General features: G+C 34.4%; 1 protein-coding gene across 1 annotated transcript in view; it reads left to right on the top strand.

Annotated features, from left to right (window-relative positions):
- Positions 1-19,801, top strand: part of LOC106478524 — a 65,508-nt gene extending 45,707 nt beyond the window's left edge. The window contains exons 2-5 of the mRNA XM_013939073.2: positions 191-408; positions 2,543-2,809; positions 10,918-11,076; positions 19,168-19,801. Of these exons, the coding sequence (XP_013794527.2) occupies positions 191-408; positions 2,543-2,809; positions 10,918-11,076; positions 19,168-19,351 (828 nt within the window). The 3' untranslated portion in view covers positions 19,352-19,801. The remainder of the gene's footprint in view (positions 1-190; positions 409-2,542; positions 2,810-10,917; positions 11,077-19,167) is intronic.
- The last annotated feature ends 941 nt before the right edge of the window (positions 19,802-20,742 follow it).

Genomic DNA, 20,742 nt, shown 5'->3' with positions numbered 1-20,742 from the left:
ACTGTTGTTGGGTTTGTTAGTGTCAATTTTGTTCGTGAGTTGAGATTTGTTGTGGTGAATGTTGGAGAGTTTTTCAACAATAGCTGATGGAAATTTATTGGTGTGAATGAAGAAATGCTAAGTTGTGCAACAGTATTACAGTGTTAAAATCTAAATCACAAAATATTATTGTTATTTTTTTCTCTTTCAGATTTCTGTTTTGCTGGTGGGATTAATTGGCTTCCCTCCTCAGGTGTTACCATATCCTCAAAACGTAGAACCCTGGCACCCATATACGAATACTGCCCATTATCACTCCGATTATACATACCCAAAGACGTCTCCATCAAAGAACACGTTTCTCCCTAAGCCACAGTACTGTCCAGAAACAGGGCGAACAGTTTGTCAAAATATTTCTTATTACCCAGGGTAAGTACATGTGATGTCTCAAATTGTGATTGTTTTTTTTTAGCGCATGAAAGTACGTGACATTCCTTAGCAATGTGTACTAGTTTTTCGGACATATATATTTTTTCAGTATAATGATTATCTTGATAATAACTAGCGCGTATCATTCCTTAAGTCTTAAATTTATTTAGCACTCTGATCCTAATATTTTGTTATTGTAACGACTCTAAGTTAGTATCGGTTTTTTGTCTTTACTTTGTTTTGCACACTGCTTTCAAAGAGAGATTACTGCAACAACAGCAGAGTCCTGTCACTTATTTAAGTTTATACAATCGATGGCTAGGTACTGCACGACACAGTGAGTAGTTACACAAAAATACGTTGTACTTAATTATAGTGATACATATAATATGCTATAAACACTGCTAGCAAAACGTTACATGTTTTACTTTTTTCCGTCAACATAAACTGTGTATGTGATGAGTTTTTCACGTCTTATCCCAAGAGAGGAATCAACGTGAGCACGCGTAATATGTTCATTATGGAACTTATAAACCTATCAACTCATCAGAGCTGATGGTCACATCAATTAGTGCCATCAGAATTTCGAACTGGTGGCATCATTTCTGCACATTATGAATAACTGATATAAGCTTCTAGCTCAGAGGTATTAATTAATAATGCCTCTAAATTTTTTTTAAATGTTTTTCTAATGAACCACAATTTTATTAGAAAGAATAAAAGTAATACTAATTTTCTAGCCTTAATAACCAAATGATAATAGAGCCGAGGGTTTTTGTCTGTAGTTACTTTAGTTAACACATTAAGCAGAAGATGAATTCGTATCCACAATTATTTAGATATATGCTAAAATGCTATTCCGTATCCACAATTATTTAGATATATGCTAAAATGCTATTCCGTATCCACAATTATTTAGATATATGCTAAAATGCTATTTCGTATCCACAATTATTTAGATATATGCTAAAATGCTATTCCGTATCCACAATTATTTAGATATATGCTAAAATGCTATTCCGTATCCACAATTATTTAGATATATGCTAAAATGCTATTTCGTATCCACAATTATTTAGATATAGGCTAAAATGTTATTCCGTATTCACAATTATTTAGATATATGCTAAAATGCTATTCCGTATCCATGGTTATTTTGGATATATGCTAAAACGCTATGAGTTCTGTTCTATATCGCTTTGACACCGTATCCTACAATCGTGCTGTACTCGCACTTCGGTCTCCCTTTAACTTTATTAAGTTTGCGCTTATTCCTGTTATCAATGTGAAATAAAAAAATTATGTTTATTACTATAATCAACAGCACATTGATTCAGAGCTAGATTTGTTTCTTACTGGCAACATATTACTTTCTTCCTTCGTCTCTCTCGGTTTATTCTTTTTCTCTCTTACACCTTCTGGTCTTTTTTTATATTTTTCGTTGAACTCCTTTTATATTTTATATTTCATTCTCATAAACTACACCGAATACTTCTATGTTCTGTAGATTGGATTATAATGCTTTTTATTTTTTTTTAAATAGGGAGTATCGTAATCTCCACAGCGGTTGAACAAGAAAGAAAGACATCCCCTCACTTTCATAATTTTCTAATGACTTAGAATGTTGCAATCCCTAATTCTTTAGGGACTGACCAAACGTTGGCCTCTTTCTTACATCTCTGAACTCTAACCGATGTTCCTTACACCTAACGTCATAACAATTCCATTGGTATAAAGATAATCGTCACTGAGATGTTTAATCTTTTTAGCAGTAGGTGGCTAATAGATAATTTTGTGAAAATAACTGAAAGGTTTAACTATGCCAAATGTGAACAGATTTTCATGTGATTTTTATTGCAAACTACCACCTGACAAAAGTGATTCCATCCATTCATTTATTCAACTAATTTTATGATATTTATGATAAGTTCTAGCACAACACAACAAAAACGTATTATTTAAAACCAGGTAAGAATGTAATAGAAAACTTTATTTACGATGATAACTATTAAGTGCTAGTTTCTCCACGTGTTAAAGATGGTAAACTACAAACGTATTTCTTTCCAATAAGAGACTGCATAACGGAAGATTCCTAGGGAACACACCTAACTACTCAAATATTGTTTCTCCCTAGTGACTACATATTTCACGTGGTGGCAGGCACGAAAGCAAAGCGTTTCAATTTCACTTCAGTCTTCTTTGATGAACGAAACGGGGACGCTGAACCGAATACAAGTCTTCTTCCTGATGAACCACCGGACCCTGAGGAACACGAACTTAATGAGCAAATGAGCCATGACAACGCAAAGCCAACCCATCCCCCTTGGAACTACTATGGTCATAACCAAGGGTATGGTGACGGTTATGCACCCTCACGTTCTCATCCATATTACCGTCACAGGTACGTTGTGTCGATCAACCGCCACCAATCGTCATACCCATGTCGTCCATATTTCCGACACAGATTTGTTGTTTCAGCCAACAGCCAATCATCGTTATTCTCTCGCCCTAATTACCGACACAGGTATGTTATTTCAGTCAACATTCAGGCATCGTCATACCGCTCTTGTTCATTCTACCATACCAGGTGTATTGTTGCAACAACAGCCAGACACTCTCATAACAATATGTTTAATGTTACCATACCAGGTGTATTGTTTCAACAACAGCCAGACACTCTCATAACAATATGTTTAATGTTACCATACCAGGTGTATTGTTTCAACAACAACCACACACTCTCATAACAATATGTTTAATGTTACCATACAAGGTATATTGTTTCAACAGCAGCCATACACTCTCATAACAATAAGTTTAATGTTACCATACCAGGGGTATTGTTTCAACAACAGCCATTCACTCTCATAACAATATGTTTAATGTTACCATACAAGGTATATTGTTTCAACAGCAGCCATACACTCTCATAACAATATGTTTAATGTTACCATACCGGGTGTATTGTTTCAACAACAGCCATTCACTCTCATAACAATATGTTTAATGTTACCATACAAGGTATATTGTTTCAACAGCAGCCATACACTCTCATAACAATATGTTTAATGTTACCATACCAGGTGTATTGTTTCAACAACAGCCAGACACTCTCATAACAATATGTTTAATGTTACCATACCAGGTGTATTGTTTCAACAACAGCCAGACACTCTCATAACAATATGTTTAATGTTACCATACCAGGTGTATTGTTTCAACAATAAACATATACCTTCATAATAATGTATTTAATTGTACTAAGCCGGGAATGATGATTTAGCAACAACCATACGCTCTCATAACGATGTAATTAAATTTGATAAACCGGGTGTGTTCTTTCAACAAAATCCAAGCCCTCTCATAATTATGTAATTAATTTGACCAAAACAGCTATATAGTTTCAGCAACAGCCATACCTTTCATACCGACTTGATTAATTTTACCAAGCCTCCTATATTGTTTCAATAACAGTCATGCACCCTCCTAATAGTGCAATTTATTTTACAAAGCTAGGTTTTTTGTTTCACCAACTGCCATGGAACTTTATAACAACGTAATTAAATTTACCTAGCCAAATGTGTTGTTTCAGAAACACCTATGTTCGCTCATCGCAATGTTTCTAATCTTACTAAGCCAGGTTTACAGTTTCTACATCAGCCATGCATTGCCATAAAAATAAATTTAATTTATTGTTTCGGTCAACTGTTACACAGCGTCTGACACTTCACTCCATTCGATACTACATTAGGGATTCTGATTCGATGAACGGCTTCATTGTCTCATCATTACTGTGATAAACAATTTGACTGATTGGTAGCTACAATGAGGCGAGCCCCTCACTTGTAACATGACAAATTAAGAGGATAGACTTAAGACTAAATTACAAAACAAAAACACTTTAAAGTTTATTCATTTGGACCTATGTATAAACATAAAAAGCCAAATGAACATGGATTTATAATTTGCTACATTGCATTGCATAATTCACTTGAAAATGGACATCAAGCGATAAAACCTAATTGTTTTTGTTGTTTTTTATGTAACACTACGCACCCTCATAGCAATGTAATTAATTTTACCAAACCACATATGTACCCTACCAATAAAAATCGTTTAAAAAAAATCTTAAACCATTTACTCAAATCTTGCATGGAATTTGAAGAAAGAGAAAGGGATTATAACAGAGAAGAAACAGAAACCACAGAACTCAGTTAAATGAGTCAAATAAAAACAAATAAATTTGAAAATTGGTAAGAGATTCACTGGTAAGGGGAATGTGAAACAGATGTGTACATGTCAACTGCGAATCTAAATGCAAATTGATATTAACAAGCCTGAGAGACCTCTGAACCTTCCGTAACACCGTAAGAAGTTAATCCTGAAACAGTGATTTAGACATTCTGTGACCAGATGCCTGACAATCTGTCATTGATTTCTGTACTTGGCGCGTTCTCATACGTCTATGCCATTACTTTGGGTTCATTCCAGAAGATATGCATCCGACATTGTAATATAAACAAAGACACACACACACACACAAAAGACAAGAAACAACTTATGTTCAATATCTGTCAATCATTAAAATATACGGCACACACATAAGATGTAAACACAACTAATACTATAGTCAAACGTTCGGTAATAATTGAGATGAGATGAAAAACATTCGAACATAATCCACCAACTCAGTTTCTCTTTCCTTCAAGAAATCAACATCTGTGCTTTAAAACCTTTTGGTCATTTTACATCACAAGGAATGAAATCTCTATAACAAACTGGTATCAGTGTGAGGTATTCTTAACTTTCCCTATTTCACAAAGGTATTTATAAGGTGTTATTTTAGTCCCCCCCCAGTGGCACAGCGGTATGTCTGCGGATTTACAACGCTAGAAACAGGGTTTCGATACCCGTGGTGGCCAGAGCACATAGCCCATTGTGTAGCTTTGTGCTTAACTACAAAGAAAAAGTTATTTTAGGGTTTAAATATCGACTTTCATAAATAAATTCTAAATGAAAGATATAGTATTTAAATATAAGGAAAATCTCAGAAAATTGTGTTTCTAAAATTGATATTTCTAAACCAAATAAATAGTTTTACTGCTTGAAATTTCAGCTCTTAGAATGTGACATTTAATTTTTTTTTTTTTTTTTGAAAGCGTGTCTTGGCTTTAGTTGTCATTCTAATATTCTGGAATCCTTGAACGACCAATTGGTCTTTAGCGGACCTGAATGTGAGTTGTCCATTCCTGAACCTTTACCAAATCATACACAACCTTTGTAAGGCAAAAACATGTTAATATTCACAAGATTATCATGATTATCCGCAATTTTAATACCGATGGTTAATAACACTTTATAAGGACGACATTCCAGGTCTTGTGTTGCCCTTGGAATTATTTCCCCATCGTTGATGGTGCTCCGTCTTGAAGCCATGATTACACCCTATTCCCCAGCACCATGATTTTTATTGTAACAAACTTCTGTAAACAAAGGTGAGACCAATCTTTGACCACAGACCTCGTACAACTTACACAGACCTTCCACTGTACATGGAATTCGGCTTCCAAGATCACTTTTAAGCAGATAAAAGGCACAAAAGTCCTTCGGAGCTGCATTGAAGATCTTGACAGGTATGTAATAGAGTGTGATTACTTAGGTTCCAGTTTCTTCGTCTAATTTTACCTGAAAACAACCTTTGATTCAGAGGTGTGTCTGGAACCATTCGAACTTCTTGTTTGTGAGTCTTTAGCAAGATAGATGATAACGGAACCGTTCTTCATTCCAATGGTTGAAAGGTTCTCTTCATAATCAACAGTCACACACACAGCTACAACACTGCAGCCATTTCTATATCAAGTAAGGTATGGAATTCAATCAACAGTCACACACACAGCTACAACACTGCAGCCATTTCTATATCAAGTAAGATATGGAATTCAATCAACAGTCACACACACAGCTACAACACTGCAGCCATTTCTATATCAAGTAAGATATGGAATTCAATCAACAGTCACACACACACACAGTTATACCTCTGCAGTCATTTCTATATTAAGTAAGATATGGAATTCAATCAACAGTCACACACACAGTTATACCACTGCAGTCATTTCTATATCAAGTAAGATATGGAATTCAATCAACAGTCACACACACAGTTATACCACTGCAGTCATTTCTATATCAAGTAAGATATGGAATTCAATCAACAGTCACACACACAGTTATACCACTGCAGTAATTTCTATATCAAGTAAGGTATGGAATTCAATCAACAGTCACACACACAGCTATAACACTGAAGCCATTTCTATATAAAGTAAGTTATGGAACTCAATAAACAGTCACACACACAGAGTTATACCACTGTAGTCATTTGTATATCAAGTAAGGTATGGAATTCAATCACCAGTCACACACACAGCTATACCACTGCAGTAATTTCTGTATCAAGTAAGGTACGTAATTCAATAAACAGTCACATACACACAGGTATACCACTGCAAACATTTCCATATCGAGTAAGGTATGGAATTCAATCAACAGTCACACACACAGCTATGCCACTGCAGACATTTATATACCACAGTCAATCATAATTTTGCAGTTAATTCTACCAAAAAGGGGTGTTATTCTAAATTCAACAGCCATATACTACCGTACTTTTCTAGCTCTTTACATCAAAAAGAGATATGTTATTTCAATTTGCTTGGCACACACAAAACACCTTTATAGTCAATACTGCCAAATGAGTTAGGTTGATTTAGTTTCAATTGTCACATACAACCATACTCCTATTGCCAATTTTAGCAGAATAAGCAGGTTTTTTCAATCAACGGTCACCCACCATCGCACCTCGGAAGCTGATTCTAATAAAACAGGTATGTTGTATCACTCAATAAGCACTCATTATTGTAATACTCTAGTCTATTCTCTCAGTATGAATACACTGTTCGAAATAATTGAAGGATAGCTATGACAAAACAAAACCACTGTTGTAAAATGATATGTCAATTACTTCACTCAGTTAAGAGAGTCAGACATCTTATGATCAGCCATGTGAGTGGTCAGTCAGCTTATTCTATGCGTATAATTATTTTATATAATTTTGTCTCAGTCATCACATCAAAGAGAATTGCAGAGTTCAGAGTAGTTTAAGTTCTTCATGAACCTTGCCTAAACCTCAGAGAAGGCATTTGGATGTTTTACACATGGGAGGAACTATCAGACAAATTGAACCCAGCTAATTACAGCAGCATGTTGCGAATCAATTTCAAGTGTCTTTAGCAAAATTTGGAACTGCTTCCAAACTAATGTTGTGATTGCTCAGGTATCTTGACAAGAATATCATCATCATTTACGAAATTTGTCGATTTTGGCTCGTCACACTCCTAGAGCAACCACAACGCTTTTCCAATGTATGTAGATGGTTATAAACAGATTCATAAGACTAGAATAGGCCCGGCATGGTCAGGTGGTTAGGGCACTCGACTCGCAATCTGAGGGTCGCGGGTTTGAATCCCCATCACACCAAACATGCTCGCTCTTTCAGCCGTGGGGGCGTTATAATGTGACGGTCAATCCAACTATTCGTTGGTAAAAAGAGTAGCCCAAGAGTTGGCGGTGGGTGCTGATAACTAGCTGCCTTCCCTCTAGTTTTACACTGCTAAATTAGGGACAGCTAGCGCAGATAGCCCTCGTGTAGCTTTGCGCGAAATTCAAAAAACAAAGAAGACCAGAATAGCATTTACAGTACATCTTGCTTGCAGTGGCGCCATAAACAAGTACAATGAACCAACAATTCTTAAAACACGATTTATTTTACAAATGAGTCGCACTTCACCTTACAGCAAAATAACAGACTGATACTCATTTGGGGAGAGTCTGGTACCAAATGTACCCCGTTTTCATACAAGAACGGGAAGCATATGGTGGTCGAAAATATGGCGTGAACGCACCAATCTCTAAATTCCTCAGAATGGTGCATTAATGCCACACATAATAGGGAACACATCTCGTGGTCCTCTTTACTACCATATTCTGGTGCAATTGGCTCTAACTTTAGTCTAATTGGTGATAACGTCTACCCCCACGTGATAAACATCAACCGAATGGAGTGGTCTTCACGTTCATTGGATCATTCCCCTATAACCTATGTGGGGTGCTCTTGGAATGTGCACCACATTCCATGTACACTGAACATAGGATGTTCATCACGTTCCATTTAGTTATTCCTGACACAAAAATAGGATGCTTTTTGGATATACATCACGTTTCTTATATATTGACTCCTGACACTACATATGCCTCTAAAACAATTCTTTTAGAGGAGTGCTCTTTGTGGTAAGCATACATCTTATTGAAGTGCAATATCGTCAACTGTAAACATGTAAAATCACATCTACTAAATGGCCATTAGGACTGAATGACCAATCATTAACATTCCAGATCATATATATCATCCTCGGATATCTGATTTGCATAAGAATTAATGGTTTTGTCTTGTCTTAGCTATAATATTACAAATTATGATTGTACTTTAATTGTTTTGACTAGTGGGCTTTACGTCAGTTAGGACCTACTGATACTGTATATTTCAATCCTCTATGAAAAGGTATGTTGTTTCTCTCACACACAGTAATTAGTTAATTGTAATAAATGAAGTTCACTCTCAGCACTACATTCAATATGAGGCTGGTAATCAGTTTCTCATGTAACGTTATGGTAAGTTTTCCTTAGTTATATAGCAATGGCTAGTGAACCCTATCTATATGGACTTTTTTCACTCAGTTATGCATGAAGTTTGTTTATTTGTGTTTGTTTGTTAAGCACAAAGCTATACAATGGGCTATCTGTGCTGTGGCCACTGCGGGTATCGAAACCTGTCTTTTCAAGGTTTAAGCATTTAGACTTACCGCTGAGCCACGGGGAGCTCTGTATCAAGTACTGACTAACAAACTTTTTTCTATATACTGTTGTGGTGAGTATCGTATTGTATCTATTTTCAAATTTGATTTGAAGTTGTCAACTAGAATATGATTTTGAACATGCTTTTTTGCTTGAGAGAAAATAAAAAATATCCATTTTTTCATTACACATTATATTTCTTTAAATAATATTTGACTTCAACAATCAGAAATGTTGATTCAATTTGAAGGACTAGCGAATGAAGTTTTGTAAGCTTAGATTGGAGTTTGTTGACCTTACAAAGGCTAGCAGAACCTTAACTAGATAGTTGTAATAAGTATACGTTTTTACGAAGTAAACTGATAGTTCTAACGGGAAAGCTTGATAACCTCAAGCTTAGATTGGAGTTTGTTGACCTTACAAAGGCTAGCAGAACCTTAACTAGATAGTTGTAATAAGTATACGTTTTACGAAGTAAACTGATAGTTCTAACGGGAAAGCTTGATAACCTCAAGCTTAGATTGGAGTTTGTTGACCTTACAAAGGCTAGTAGAACCTTAACTAGATAGTTGTAATAAGTATACGTTAAATAGCTAGTAGTTAACGCGACATTACAATAAAATGAAACGTAGTTTTGCTTCTTTCGTTCTTTAGCTGTTATTCAATAAGGAAAAATCATTGTTTGCCAACAGTATATGATTATATTACTAACTATTGTATGAGGATAGCCCATCAGATAAATATGAGAATGACAAGTCATTCTTTTCAACGACGATACATTCCTTTTAAACTTTACATTAGATAACAATCCCTATACCAAGAAGAAACGTGAACCGATGTCCATCATAAAGAATGTTACACAAAGAAACTTTATACGTTAATGGAGGTATTTCTTATGCATTTTGTCACACCTTCCTTCACATATTCATTTATAAAAGTATTTGAGATTATCGAGCTTTCCCGCTGGAACTATCAGTTTACTTCGTAAAAACGTGTTGGTTTTCATTTAAGGAAAACTTGGCTCAGCCAGCTCTGTTATTTCAAGACGGACAGTTCTGGCTCTCTCGATGTCACGACTTGTTTGATTTTTTTTTTCATCAAGAACTGGAGTACGTTACCAGGAATATTTGAAATAAAAAAACTGTCTCTTTGTTTGTAGTTTTCTGTGAGAAAGTAAGGTTTACTCTTATTGAAAGTAAATAACAGAATCAAACACGGTTTTTTTAATTAAATAGTTAGGTTTTTGTTCTTAAAATAAAGAAATTTAAAAAAAAATCGAAGTACGAAACATGCTAATTGTATATTAAAGAAAACAAAATATTTCTAAAAATTTTATTTAAGGGATATAACAGTAAGATACAATAATGCAGTATCATTCCGCTATAAAATGTTAGCCAGTTTCGTTGAAGTTAATTTTTACATTAAGAAAATTTAATTTCTAAATGAATTATAGTATAATATGGCAAGATTGTTTGTTTACAATGACTTTCGCTAACTATTTGTATTTAAAGTGCCGATACAAAATTATTATATGATTTTGTTATTGAATAACTTCATCTAGTACAAGCGTTGCAAGAACTCTGTTTATTCTCGTAGGGGTCGTAGGCAAAGAGACGAAGAGCCACTGTGTGCAGTTAGAACAATGTTCATTCTTCCAGAAGCTGGCCTAACAGATCGTTCACAGTGGAAGTTCGTAGTTAACGTACCCGACAGAGATCCTCGATTTAAACAAGTCATCAGAGTCGATGTCTGCAGGTGAGAAAAAAAATGGACTTAAAGAAAAATATATGGACACAAAACATGTCTCTTTGATGGTATTATTATATATGGACACAAAACATATCTCATTGATGGTATTATTATATATGGACACAAAACATGTCTCTTTGATGGTATTATTATATATGGACACAAAACAAGTCTCTTTGATGGTAGTATTATATACGGACACAAAACAGGTTTCTTTGATGGTATATATATTATATATGGACACAAAACAGGTCTCTTTGATGGTATTATTATATATGGACACAAAACATATCTCTTTGATGGTATTATTATATATGGACATAAAACAAGTCTCTTTGATGGTAGTATTATATATGGACACAAAACAGGTCTCTTTGATGGTATTATTATATACGGACACAAAACAGGTTTCTTTGATGGTATATATATTATATATGGACACAAAACAGGTCTCTTTGATGGTATTATTATATATGGACACAAAACATATCTCTTTGATGGTATTATTATATATGGACATAAAACAAGTCTCTTTGATGGTAGTATTATATATGGACACAAAACAGGTCTCTTTGATGGTATTATTATATGTGGACACAAAGCAGGTCTCTTTGATGGTATTATTATGTACGGACACAAAACAGGTTTCTTTGATGGTATATATATTATATATGGACACAAAACAGGTCTCTTTGATGGTAGTATTATATATGTACACAAAGCAGGTCTCTTTGATGGTATTATTATATACGGACACAAAACAGGTTTCTTTGATGGTATATATATTATATATGTACACAAAGCAGGTCTCTTTGATGGTATATATATTATATATGGACACAAAGCAGGTCTCTTTGATGGTATATATATTATATATGTACACAAAACAGGTTTCTTTGATGGTAGTATTATATATGTACACAAAGCAGGTCTCTTTGATGGTATTATTAACAATAACTGCGATTAGGTTTTTGATGAATTATATTTTATTACCGAAATATTAGCTGCCTATGAAAGGACCCTCGACAAGTAGAAGATTGAAAAATGTCAAAATTTAAATAATGTTGTACAAGGAAGGATTGGGACGCGAAAAATTATACAATTTTGCTTATAACATCAAACAGATACTCGTGGAGAAATGCGTCCTGAATCAACACAAACAACTCTGGTTTCAACTGTGGAATGAGATTTATTGTGCAAAATATGCAATGGTCAAATCGTAGGAATCCAAAATGCGCCCTGTTGTCCAACAACTTTGCACTTTATGAAAATTTTACTTACATGCTAATACCTTTATATACGTTCGTAATGTGTTCTAAAAGTTTCTTCTTAAGAAATTTATATAATTTTATGAAGCTTTGATTTATTTCTTGAAAAATAGCGAGTAGTGTTTACAGAGGATGATCTCACCAGATGGCGCCACGGTTGCAGTTGATGCAATTACCAAAGCTGTAATTTTCCTTTAGGAAATTTATTACACTTTACTTTTAATATTCTTAAATAAATGTTACATTTGTCTCATAAATGGTGATCAATTAAGCGACAGAATTGTATTAGTAAGGAACTACTTTTAATTATAGAATATTTTTTTAAGAATTAAGGTGTGCATACAGACTTATTTAACATGTGCTAATAGTCTAACGTGCTAATCAAGTATTTAACACCTTCTCTTTGATAGCTAGTACTAGAATAACGACAGTAACGAAGTTAATTAACTATATGTTAAAATAGCCTCAGTATAAGGTAGAGTTTTACTAAAAATATTGTCTTAGGTAACTTAGTTATTCAATAACCTTTATTTTATGACCAATAATTCCACTATATGAATGAACTCTAACCTTCATTTTGCATAATAATTTGGATGAATAATTTCAGTGATAAATGTTACTTATTCTTCAGTTAGTTGTGTGAGTAAAGGATAAACACTACCAACAGAAATAAGAAGATCTGTAATTTGTTTGTTTGTTTCTTCAACCTCAAAACTGCACATTGTTCTATCTGGGCTGTGCTCAATGTAGGAATCTAACCCCGAATTTCAGCATTATAAACCCTCAAGTTAACTGCTGAGCCATGGGGGCTATAAAGGAAGTAATAACAAAGCATTCATAAAGTCGCATTTAACTAACAATCACGAAAGTTCAGTTACAAATAATACATAAAAAGCTTGTTTTCAATTACTTGTTAAGATACAATAAATACTGTAACTTTTTGTACAAATACAATAAAATAATCAGTTATTTGCTCAGAGTTCAACGACACTAAGAAAAATACAATAGGTTAATTGCATTTTACCTGATCTGTTGCTGTAAGCGTCTTGTTTAGCAACGTAATCACTGGGGGGAGGCGGGGAATCTTCAACACAATTATAACCTATTAGTTAATATATCTATAAATATAACCTCAAATAATAGATTGTAGTCTATTCAATTATGGTTAATGTGTCCCCTGAGAATATTTTTTTAAGTAGGATAACTCATTTGTTAGGTGCATAATAGGTATTTGTATTGTAAAATACTAAGTCATTAGATAAGTTACCGTAATTGTTGCTAATAGCTTGATTTGTCAAGTAGGCCCGGCATGGCCAGGTGTTTAGGGCGCTAGACTCTCAATCTGCGGTTCGCGGATTCGAATCCTCGTCCCACCAAACATGCTCGCCCCTTCTGTCGTGGGGGCGTTATAATGTGACGGCCAATCTCACTATTCGTTGGTAAAAGAGTAGCCTAAGAGTTGGCGGTGGGTGGTGATGACTAACTGCCTTCCGTCTAGTCTTACGCATATAGCTCTCTTGTAGCTTTGCGCTAAATTTATAACAAAACAATTATTTTTTAAGTTTTAGTGTTATTGTGAGTTTTCTTTTCTTCTAATACTTTGGGTTTTACTATATTTAATATGTTTCACTGCTCGCTCCGTATATGATGTAGTGTGGCAGAGATTAGTTAAAGTCGGATTAGTTGTTTTAGATACACCTTATAGAAAGTTTAGAATATTATTTTTATTATATTTAACTTGATTATAGTTAATTAGAATATCAGTATTCTTGCCATTGTTGTACAATTCTGTTAATCATCTAATTTGTAGTCTATTATTATTTATTATTTTCAAAAACATTTTTTGATATATTACCCGTAGTATCCTGCTATCCGGCTCTATACTATAGCTAAACAGAGATATATTTTTCAGATGTAAGTATGTTTGTTTATTTTTGAATTTCGCGCAAAGCTACACGAGGGCTATCTACGCTAGCTGTCCCTAATTTAGCAGTGTAAAACTAGAGGGAAGGCAGCTAGTCATCACCACCCACCGCCAACTCTTGGGCTTCACTTTTACCAACGAATAGTTGGATTGACCGTCACATTATAACGCCCCTACGGCTGAATGAGCATGTTTGGTGTGACGGGGATTCGAACCCGCGACTCTCAGATTGCGAGTCGAGTGCCCTAACCACCTGGTCATGCCGGGCCGTTCCGAAAGTAATTTAAACAGCATCCCTACTATACCAGGTTCAATTAACCTCTGACCCAGACATAATCTTGACCTGTCCTTCACCTAGGAGCCACGTGATCTTTAGCCGATTATATTACATCCGCTTGACCTCTGACGTAACATCACAATGAACCAGATAATACTCCTCCATGAATAAGATATAACTATAAAAAAATCCGATTAAGAAGTTAGCACACATAATCACATACAAAAGTGGTAATGGTTTTCAAACGAGACCTAAAACTTGAGCGCTTTCGAATAGTTTACTATTCTTTTTTATTCTTCCGAAGAAGAATAGTGAACTATTCGAAAACTCTCGAGTTTTGGGTCTCGTTTGAAAACCAACAGATGACTATAGATACTGTTAGATCTCTATAAACCAGTAAAAATTACATCTCCTAAGACATATTTATTTGCATGACAGAACAACTACTAAATTTTATTGTCATTATTAATAAACTTAGCTTTATCGTACACATATATACATATAATTTAAAAAAATAAATTTTTCGAAGCATCTAATTAAAACATTTGTACTTATGACTGTTTATGGCGTAAGATGTATATAAAAATACTTTAATTTGTGATCAATCATAATCGTTATTTTCATCAAAATATTACACAGTTGTATAGCTTAACCACGCTTCTAAAATTTTAAAAGCACACCTATACAAACTACAGATATAAGCTTCTCTGAGGTCACGAAAAAATTTTGCAATTAAGGTGTCTAATGACACTGTGATGACGAATGTGTGAATTCTCGCTCTTTATTGCAACGCCTAGTGACGTTTAGTGTTCCCATCCAAATAATTCGATTTGAATACATAATATAGCTTCCTTGAACAAGATGGCGCTGGGGCTGATATCTTGGGTGACGTCATCCATATTCATAATTACCCTCTGGCATTCATATTAATATTTCAAATTATTAAACATTTAAGTTAACTACTTGTCCTCAGGAACTATCAGGCATTTTGGTATGTGGTGAACGTGTGTGTGTTGATTAACTTCCACACCTAATGCATCCCCTCAACGACCGTTGAGTAAAAGTATTGTAAGGTCTTGATAAACCAGTTCTTACCCAATTATGAGGCCATTCATACAAATTGTCACCGTTATGACTCATCACCTGTTAGTTGAATACACAAGTTATGAGCAGTTGAGAGCACGTGTTATTCACTCATGAGCTATTCGAAATACGTAGTGGTATACACGTGATTAAGAGAAGTAGTTAGTTGTAACTCACTCAGAGCAAATATCAGAAACTCACGAACCATTCAGAGCACGTGTTATTCACTCACGAGTCACTCGGAACACGTTAGTGGTTTACATGTGATTAAGAGAAGTAATTAGTTGTAACTCACTCAGAGGAAATATTAGAGACTCACGAACCATTCATACTATGTATTATCGACTAAAAACCAATTCGGAGCATAGATCAGTGGCTTCAACGCGACTTTGAGACCATATTAATTACAAGTGAATGAGAGCATTAATTATTATTTATTCACAAAAGACTCAGAGCACATGTTATCGCTTTCACAAATGACAAACTCGGAAATATACACCCACTAATGATTCATGACCACTGTTAGTTAGTTGTAAATACTCTGAATTTTTGTTTTTTCATCATGATAACTAGCCACTTTCTGTACATTAGTCTCGAAAAAGTGAGGCCTCCTTTTATATTCACTTACATTGGATTAATCACACACGTTTAAATGTACGACATGTAAAAACACGTCAGAAATGACAAAATCACAAGACTCATCAAGAATATTAGATATAACAAAAGTATGTCTTTATTCACTTACTTTACAACACAATCACGAATGCTAATACTGAAAAACCTTGTTATTGAAGTTTGAAGTTAAAACAGAGACAATTTTGTATAAAAATCCATTATTTAAGGGTATCCAATTACGACTTAAATGTGGAATTTTAAATATCTTTAGCTCGTAATTTACACATAATCAGTTCAAGTTACTCTAACCCTAATTTATTTGACACACTACTAATACAACTATAACATCCACTGTGTATGTTACGTTTCTCTTACTTTTCCTCTCCTTTTTTTACCATTAAAAAAGCCAATAGAAATAATTATTTAATTACAAACTAGCACCGTGTTTTTCAGTTACTCGCTATAATACAAAAACAAGTGTTATACATGAAACTCAGAAAAATTAAGCCTATCTTCGTATTCACTTATATTAAACACCAAATAATTTAACTTAATTACGGAACATTTCTGAACGTGCAAGTACTAAAAAAACACGACTCAATAAGCATACTTGATGTAAAAAAAAAGGTACGTCTAAAATACTTTAAACATTTTTTATGAGTTAACACTTCATGCTTTTATCTTCGAAATATTTCTTTCAATCAGGCTGTTCTTCTGTCCGGCACTTGTCTTGCAAATGTCTCGATCAAACACTACAAATCTCATATCGTTAGAAAGGCTTTTGTCTGAGGAGACCGAATTGCACATTGGCTTTTCCATTTACAATCATCTTACCTGTTTTTTTGCTTAGTCGAACTTCATGCAACGAGCATGCTACACGATGTTGTTCTAATCACGTGACAACTGGTTTCGATTTCAACTTTAGTTTTTTTATTTGCAAAGTATTTCACACTTTCCAAAAAAAAATATATAAAAATAAACATTACACTCAATACAATTTCTATGGGCTTTCTCGACTTATTTAGGTCTAAAATACGCGTGTACAGTTCGTTCAAAACCATATGCTTATCACTTTATGAAAACGCATTCAGGCATTTCTGCATATTCAGTTAAGTTTGCCTTCATCACAACTTTACATTTACATTACTTTGCAACAATTTAGCTTCGATTTGTTTCATAGACTGCTATAAACACCTTTTAGCTACTTTTTTCTTTAGTACGGGTTTTATTCATCGTTTTTCGAGTATCTTTGTTTCAACTCACAAAACTGTGTCATACATTGAATGCTAATAATTGTTTCATCATTTATTGTTTACTTTACGCGTAGTTTTATTAAATAAAGTTACGTCTATGTGAGTTTCTTTGTCTGACCGTGTAAGCTTTCTTCAAATAGACCAAGATATATCGATCTAATACATAATGGCTGCAAAAAAAGCGTAGCTTTAATGGTGTGCGTGGAAATGATAAAATAAGGACAATTCAGGCGAAATGCATAAAAACTACTGCAAATGCTTTGCGGGTCTTGGCTAGTTATATTAAACTTTAAAATGTTAGATCACTTTGTTAGATCACTCACTAAAAATAGCCCCCCAGTGGCACAGCGGTATGTCTGCGGACTTACAACGCTAAAATCCGGGTTTCGATACCCGTGGTGGGCAGAGCACAGATAGCCCATTGTGTAGCTTTGTGCTTAATTACAAAAAAACAAACACTAAAAATGAAATTGACTCACATAACTCGAACCTGTGGAGTTACTATGAATTGCTGATATTATCCCTTTTCAAGTTGCAAAAAGGTTGCACTTTACACTTGCAATGACTGATGAATAATGACATATTGACGACCAGAATGTCACCGGTCATTTTTATTGAGAGTGGAAGCTCTCATGCTCGTCATCAAAGTATCATTAGTCATTGTAAGTGTAAAAGCTTCTCACGATATCAGGTAGGGCTAATATTAACTAGTTATATTTGCGAATGAAACGCTACAGTTTTATTATCTTTGATATCTTAATGATTTCGTGACAAAGCAAACTTTGTGAAATTGTTAAATTAATATTCAGAATTTAGTGATTATATCATAAAATGACAGAATGTAAAAGACAGGACTCACATGGGCCCGGAATGGCCAGGTGGCTAGAGCGCTCGACTCGCAATCTGTGGGTGGCGGGTTCGAATCACCCTCACATCAAACATGCTCGCCCTTTCAGCCGTTGGGGCTTTATAATGTGACGGTCCATCCCACTATTCGTTGGTAAAAGAGTAGCCCAAGAGATGGCGGTGGGTGGTGATGACTAGCTGCCTTCCCTCTAGTCTTACACTGCTAAATTAAGGACGGTTAGCGCAGATAGCCCTCGTGTAGCTTTGCGCGAAATCCATAACAAACAAAGGTCACACATGATAGATAGGTTCGATATTTTGGGGGGAAATCATAGTTTGGTAATAACTGTAATGGTAAAAAATATATTAGATGATAATTGTAATATAGAGCTAAAACACGAATATATAATCTCGTGCTATTCCACATAAACACATTGTAAACTTGTATTAACTTGAATCAATTGATTGTAACTTAAAATTAAGTAAAAGTGGTAATATGTGTGCTTGTATTACTTAACAAGCGATCACAAGGAGCTAGACAAGAAACGTAACGCGTTTGTCGTGTAAGACAGCGTCTTAAAATACGAATCCTTTAAGACCGTCTTCTTGAAAAACGGCTTCGGTCAACAGTGAATACACACTTTATAAACACTAATGTTGCATAAATTATCATTATAATTAAAGGGACTTTAATGACAGAATTTTAACATGTAAACAGGTTGAAACCCAAAGTAGAAATTATTATACTAAACTCTATTTTTTTTCATGAGAACAATGTAAGTTAATTGTTTTTGTAATTACTCATGTATAACTTTTACCATTTATTTTCAGTTCTCCAGAAGAAGCCTGTGCGAGTAAAATTTCACTTCCACCGGGGTATGAAAGTAAATGTAAACAGAAATACAGCAAGAAGTCACTCGTAACTTTGGACGGCGATGGTCAAGGAACCAGTCAGGATCAGGTCTTTGTTCCTACTTGCTGTGTATGTCAGTTAATATTGACCACGCAGAACTAAGAACCTTACCATTCATATTTTCAGCAGTTTCTCAAGCTTTTATTTTTTCTAGCTCATCGTTTTACAAGCCTGACGTTACCCTTGATAAAAGTTACGAAATCTTTGGGTTTACTGGTCGTTTTAGATAAGAACTAGTCACTACGCTCTAGTATTCCCTTTCTACGTCAGGACTAACTAACAGAATAAAAAATGTTGAACGCTCTCTAGGTAACTGCGTCAGCCGATCAGCCATTGTTAAGCTTTACGTTTTCTAATAACAGACCTTAGACAGCAACCTGTAATCTTCGAATTTACTCAGAAAATTAAGGAAAAACAAACTGATTATATGTAACTGTTTCGAAGATCATACGGTTTGACCTTAGAAATCAGGCATTGTCTAGAACTTTTTAAAAGCATTTTAAAGGTGAATTTAAGTGATTTGTATTGCATCAGTTTCTTTAGTTGCTCAGATTTCTTATACGATTAAAGATAAAACTATTTTTCTTAGAAATATAAATTACAAATTTCCTAAGTCAAACTTAAACAGAATCTTAACTTGTTATCAAATACAAATGAAAGGGAGAACAAGTAGAAAATGGATCATAGGTACAAGAATAAACTGTTAAGTCTTTCTTCAAATTCCTTTCTGCACTATAGAAACACTGTGACATGGTGATATAGTAATGTCATTGTTTTAAACTGATCTCATAAAAATCATTTCTATGATTATTTGTACAATATCTTCTTTTCTTTGGATGCCCATTTTTCGACGTGATGCAAACACATTACGTTATTTGTTTACAACGATGTGTACCTAATTTAGATTGTCTAATTAAAATAAATTAATTTTTGTTTCAACTGCTGCTGCCGCCTTCTTTTATTGAACACAAACGTGTTACAAATTAGTCTTTCACGAAGAAAGTAACAGAGACTTTTCGAAGTAATCTAGTGAGGTGACACAATTAGGCTAGAGGGAAAAAATTATAGACAAAATAATAGTTTTTGTATTCAAATATTGGATAGGGTAACACTAGCTATCTTGACAGCTAAAAGAGTGTTCAGTCTGAGTATCGTGGCCGAAATATTTTTTTGCTTAACATTATGGTAACGATGTTGTTGTTAATACAAATACGTGGAATTGCACGTCCTGAGTATTGCAGCCACTTTGTACAAAGTCGTTGTTAAGAAGTAATTGATGTTGTAGTTTAACAAGTCTGAACTTTTTACTGTAATATTTGTGACTACACAACGATGAACTTTGTACTGTAATACTTGTGAGTACACAACGGTGAACTTTGTACTGTAATACTTGTGAGTACACAGAGGTGAACTTTGTACTGTAATACTTGTGACTACACAACGATGAACTTTGTACTGTAATACTTGTGAGTACACAACGGTGAACTTTGTAC

The sequence above is a fragment of the Limulus polyphemus genome, unplaced genomic scaffold (genome assembly GCF_000517525.1).
Source record: "Limulus polyphemus unplaced genomic scaffold, Limulus_polyphemus-2.1.2 Scaffold220, whole genome shotgun sequence".
NCBI lineage: Eukaryota > Metazoa > Arthropoda > Merostomata > Xiphosura > Limulidae > Limulus > Limulus polyphemus.
Note: the sequence above shows the minus strand (reverse complement) of the source record. Positions and strands in the feature narration are given on the sequence as shown.